Consider the following 5,733-nt stretch of genomic DNA (forward strand, 5'->3'; position numbering starts at 1 on the left):
AATAGCATGATCTAATGGATGAAAATAGCCAAAAGGATAGATCTAACGGCAGAAAACTCAATAGCACCAAACACTTGGCACTATTGATAGTATAGTAGCCGGACTCTCTATATATAGGTAGATCTAACGGTAGAAAACTCTATAGCACAAAACGATTGGTACTATAGATAGTATAATAGCCGGACTATATATAGAGAGAGAGATAGAGGCCGGCTACTATATTATCGATAGTACCAAATGCTTAGTGCTATCGAATTTTGTGCCGTTAGATCTACACCTTTGACCATTTCTACCCGACGCTAGGAGATCACTATCATTCTAACCGCATCTAAGAGCCAAAACCTAATAGCAAGTGATTAGTACTATATATATATATATATATATATATATATATATATATATNTTATTCTAAATATATTATTATATATAATCAATATATAATTAAAATATATTTAAAATAAAATTTTATTCAAATATTTCTGTGTATTGCATTTGTTATGAATTGTCGTATCATTATATTCGTATCGTGCCCGACCCAAATATTCTCGGGTCTACTCAATTTGATCTTGATTAGCCCAAATCGACAATTGGACTTTGGACTCACTTGGGCCACTTATTACTAAGCCCAAAATTGACCAATTCAAAATGTTGGATAATTCAAAAATTAATAAACAATAAAATTATCTAAAACAACAAGCTATATATACTTTCCCTCCACTAATCAAAAAGCACCTACATACCAAAAGCTTATTATGCAGTATACACACACACACACAAGAGCTACACAGTAAAAGAAAAACTTACAAAAAAAAAAAAAAAAAACCAAAACATCACACATTATATTTCACCATAGACCCTAGTCATTGTAATGCATTGTATTTGAAGTAACACTAACACTTCTGCTTCAAAAGCTATTAATCCACCTCTTCTATCTTTGGGCCGGCACCGGAGCCTCCGCCTCCGCTGCCGCCACCGCCGCTGCCGCCATACCCATCGGCGCCCATCCCGGCCGGCCCGGCACCGCCGCCGTCCTGATACATTCTCGATATGATAGGATTGCAGACCTCCTCCAGCTCCTTCAGCTTGTGCTCGAACTCGTCGACCTGCAGCAGACGGTAAATTGTTGTACTAACAATCGTAAATTGGTACTACGTCGCGAGATGTATAAAATTTGCTGTCGAGACCTCTGCGAGCTGGTTCGAGTCGAGCCAGGTGATCGTGTCCTCCACCGCCTTCTCGATCTTCTGTCGGTCCGCCTCCGGCAGCTTCGCCTTGATCTTCTCGTCCCGCACCGTGTTCCGCATGTTGTACGCGTAGTTCTCCAGCGAGTTCTTCGCCTCCACCTTCCGCTTCACCTCCTCGTCCTCCGCCTTGAACTTCTCGGCCTCCCGCACCAGCCTCTCGATCTCCTCCTTGCTCAGCCGCCCCTTGTCGTTGGTGATCGTGATCTGGTTCTTCACCCCGGCCGTCTTGTCCTCGGCCGACACGTGCAGGATCCCGTTGGCGTCGATGTCAAAGGTCACGAGGATCTGCGGCACGCCGCGCGGCGCGGGGGGGATCCCCTTGAGCTCGAACTTGCCGAGGAGGTTATTGTCCTTGGTCTGCGCACGCTCACCCTCGTACACCTGCGTCAAATATATGAAAAATTAAAACACCGTTCTCTGACAACGTAAGTTTGTAGAGTAATCAGTTGTTAAACAACCTGAATGAGCACGCTGGTCTGGTTGTCGGCGTAGGTCGAGAAGACCTGCTCCTTTTTCGTCGGGATCGTCGTGTTCCGTGGTATGAGAGTGGTCATGACGCCGCCCGCGGTCTCGATGCCAAGGCTGAGCGGGGTGACGTCGAGGAGCAGGAGGTCCTGCACCTTCTCGTGGGCCTCGCCGCTCAGGATTGCGGCCTGCACAGCGGCACCGTACGCGACGGCCTCGTCCGGGTTGATGCTCTTGCAGAGCTCCTTCCCGTTGAAGAAGTCCTGCAGCAGCTGCTGCACCTTCGGGATCCGCGTCGACCCGCCGACGAGCACCACATCGTGCACCTGACCAAAGTCACAGGCTCCGCATTCAGATTAAATTTCCCGCTACAACAATTAAATTCATTTATTAGTTAATTTGTTAATGCGCCTTTCACCTGGCCCTTGTCAATCTTAGCATCGCGGAGGCACTTCTCGACGGGCTCCATGCAACGGAGGAAGAGATCCATGCAGAGCTCCTCGAACCGGGCTCGGGTTACAGTGCAGTAGAAGTCGATCCCCTCGTACAGGGAGTCGACCTCGATCGTGGTCTGCGTCGTCGACGACAGCGCCCGCTTCGCCCTTTCGCAGGCGGTCCGCAGGCGCCGCAGCGCGCGGGCGTTCCCCGATATGTCCTTCTTGTGCTTGCGCTTGAACTCGCCCACGCAGTGGTTCACCAGGCGGTTGTCGAAGTCCTCGCCGCCCAGGTGCGTGTCCCCGGCCGTCGCCTTCACCTCGAAGATCCCCTCCTCGATCGTCAGCAGCGACACGTCGAACGTGCCGCCGCCCAGGTCGAAGATCAGCACGTTGCGCTCCGCAGCACGGCCCCCCGCCTTCTTGTCCAGGCCATAGGCGATGGCGGCCGCCGTTGGCTCGTTGATCATCCGGATCACATTCAGCCCCGCGATCGTCCCCGCGTCCTTCGTCGCCTGCAGGTAGGTGTATCATCAGTTGTATGCAATTGTAAATATAGTGTAGTCGCTTACGCACGTAGTCCCAAAAAAAAAAAACAAAAGTTACAGCTAGATAGAAAAACAGAGTAGGAATATCAACCAGTCGATTACGGATTACGGAACAGGGTTGATAAAAATTCGAAATCCGAAACCGAACCCTGACTGCTGAAACCAAAATTTGAATCCAAACCCAAAATCGTTGGGCTTTGAAAATTACAACAAAAATCGAACAAGACCCAAATTAAAAAAAAAATTCAAAATTCAAAATTCAAAATTCAAAGCTGAATCTAAAAAGGCGTCATTTATAATTTTTTTACCAAATTTTAAAATAAATCAAAAAAATTACGTACAACGATGTTATTCATCGATGATTTGAATGTCAAATCATCAAAAATAAATTGATAGCAATAAATCAGTACTATTCATAATATTCTAGTTCAACTCACTCGCATATTAAGAGATGTGCGGTTAGGATGATACGAACCCCCCATGATTGAGTGGTTGGTTAGTTGAATAATATGATCAAAAGGGTAGATCTAACGGCGGAAAATTTTGTAGTACCAAGTGCTTCGTGCTATTAATAGCATAGTAGCCGAACTCTATATATATATATATATATATATATATATATATATATATCGAGCTTTTCGAGCCTAATTCGAGCGAGTCCGGTAATACTCAAGCTTGGCTTGAAATTAATTTCGAGCCTAAATTTAGGCTCAAGCTTAGCTTGAAATTAATTCGAGCCGAGCTCGAGCGAGCCGAATATCAAGCCGAACGCGAGTCGAACACGAGCCGGCTCGCTCATTTGCCAACCCTAGTTAGTTTACTTTCACTTGTGCTTATTGCTTGCCCTTGTGTAAGTTATGTATACTGAAATTTTATCCTGGGTTAATTCTTTATATATGTATTTGTGGTGATTGAGCCTTGGGCGGGCAGAGGAGATGTTGTCCGTTCGGCGTCTTTGTGCGTGCCCGAAACGACCAAATTGGCGATAGCGGGACGTGACAGTTTTCGTGTGGGAAACGGTTTTAAAATGGATTTTTCGCTTTTCATAATTCTAGTATTTTAAAATGAGTTTCTGGGTGGGAAACGTTTTAAATAATAGATGTGGATTTATGAATGAAACATTGTAACTTTGCGATTGATTGAATGTAAATCGTGACATTGTGATGTGGTGAATGTATACATGGTTGTGCATGTTTGTGGTTGTATCTTGTATTTGTGCAACGCCGAGCAAATACTGGGGAGACTCTGTCTGTGTGAACAGTGGGTTTCCTATATTTGTGGTCCTGAGGTCAAGGTTTTCAAAAAAAAAAAGGCCATTTCCTGTCACGCCTTGTGACCACCAATTTGGTCGGTTCGGGCCCGTACACAGACACTGAACGAGCAGAACCTCTTCTGTTCGCCCAAGGCTCAACAACAACTATCAAACATGTATAAGGAAATGCCCAGAAAAAATTTTAATATAATGGCTTACACGAGGGTAAGCAACATAAGCAAGTGAAAGTAGGTAACTAAACAATTCATACATTGTACCTTGATTACTTTAAATCAAATACAAGCTTGCATTGTTAATACATACATACATTCTTCCAACATATATACATTCGTCACCTCTCAAATGAATAATTTACATTTTCATACAATTCACTTTTCTTTCATCAACTACAAAATGAAATATTATAAGGTACAACTATACTCAATGGATGTCCGCTATCTATAAAGCACTGTGCCTGCCACGATCCTCAACCACCCCGTACTTGCTAGAACCTGCATGGTTCGTAGGGTGAGAACTACTGAAAGTTCCCAGTGGGTTCGGTTGTGTAACACACTGGACCTTTGCAAATTGCGAGGTTCGAGTGCTTGATCTGTGTGTCGAACTTTTCCAGACTTTCTGGTAGGTCGTTGACAGTGTTCCGACCTATGGTTCGAGTCCCGAGAATTGTGGTTTAAAGCTGTGTACCAAAATCCAAAAAGTAGGATTTTTGGTCAGCTCTCGGGTAGCCTTCAGCAGGCCGCGTACCGGTACGGGTTCGCTTGCTGTACCGGTACGGGGTTGATGGCTGTACCGGTACGTGGTTGTGTACCGGTACACAGACCATTTCCCAGCAAAACCCGAGGCTCGGGTTTGGCTTTNATTTGTTGAAACCGAACAACGAGCTGGATTGCGAGCAGTAAACAGGTCCGGATTGGTGAGAGAGAGAGAGAGAGAGAGAGACCTGGCGCTGGGAGTCGTTGAAGTAGGCGGGGCAGGTGACGACGGCGTCGTCGACGGGGTGGCCGAGGAAGGCCTCGGCGATCTCGCGCATCTTGGCGAGCACCATGGCCGAGACCTCCTCCGGCGTGAACCGCTTCTCCTCCCCCTTATACGCGACGACGATGAGCGGCTTGTCGCCGGGCCCGGCCACCACCCTGAACGGCCAGAGCTTCATGTCGCTCTGCACCGACGGGTCCGAGCACCGCCGCCCGATCAGCCGCTTCACGTCGAACACCGTGTTGTGCGGGTTCATCGCCGCCTGGTTCTTCGCCGCGTCCCCCACCAGCCGCTCCGTCTCCGTGAACGCCACGTACGATGGCGTCGTCCGGTTCCCCTGGTCGTTCGGCACGATCTCCACCCTGTCGTGCAGCCACACCCCCACGCAGCTGTACGTCGTCCCCAGGTCGATCCCTATCGCCTTCCCCCCCTTCTTCCCCGCCCCCGCCATTCTTTCCTTCTTTCTATTCAAAGCAAAATTGTTGCACCAATAAATCGACAGTTTTCTTAAAACTTTGTAGCCGACAGCCGACAGACTGAACTGTAATTCTGCGAGCTTGCTTTCTAGTGCGAAGAAGAAGGGCCGAGAAAGGGAAGATTAAATAATAAGAAGGGAGCAGAAGATTCCAGGGTGGGGGGAAGTGAAATTACGAAAAAGCCGGACTCTGGAAGCCCCGCGGGGGTGGAGGAAGGGTGGAGATAAGCGGTTGGAGATGGACGGTCGGATGAGGAGGCGAGGGGGCCGAGATGACATCTGGGTTCGGTGGAATGAAGGAGAGGGTGACACGTGGAGA

At 47.5% G+C, this 5,733-nt stretch overlaps 1 protein-coding gene across 1 annotated transcript; it reads right to left on the reverse strand.

The window, feature by feature from the left end:
* Positions 1-703: 703 nt before the first annotated feature.
* Positions 704-5,488, reverse strand: LOC109703882 (heat shock cognate 70 kDa protein-like). The gene is made up of 5 exons (XM_020224607.1): positions 4,905-5,488; positions 2,128-2,658; positions 1,703-2,035; positions 1,185-1,625; positions 704-1,103 (listed from the first exon to the last, which is right to left on the reverse strand). The coding sequence occupies exons 1-5, from the start codon at positions 5,388-5,390 to the stop codon at positions 915-917; spliced, it is 1,980 nt and encodes a 659-aa protein (XP_020080196.1). The 5' UTR covers positions 5,391-5,488; the 3' UTR covers positions 704-914.
* Positions 5,489-5,733: the final 245 nt, after the last annotated feature.

Source organism: Ananas comosus, unplaced genomic scaffold (genome assembly GCF_001540865.1).
Source record: "Ananas comosus cultivar F153 unplaced genomic scaffold, ASM154086v1, whole genome shotgun sequence".
In the NCBI taxonomy this organism is placed as follows: domain Eukaryota; kingdom Viridiplantae; phylum Streptophyta; class Magnoliopsida; order Poales; family Bromeliaceae; genus Ananas; species Ananas comosus.

What these genes read in the sequence shown, in the direction of transcription:
- LOC109703882 (XM_020224607.1), bottom strand. Translation starts at nt 5,390, where the DNA reads ATGGCGGGGGCGGGGAAGAAGGGGGGGAAGGCGATAGGGATCGACCTG. An exon ending in TCAACGACTCCCAGCGCCAG is followed by an intron (nt 2,659 to 4,904) that starts GTCTCTCTCTCT and finishes ACCTACCTGCAG; the next exon opens with GCGACGAAGGACGCGGGGAC. An exon ending in CTAAGATTGACAAGGGCCAG is followed by an intron (nt 2,036 to 2,127) that starts GTGAAAGGCGCA and finishes GACTTTGGTCAG; the next exon opens with GTGCACGATGTGGTGCTCGT.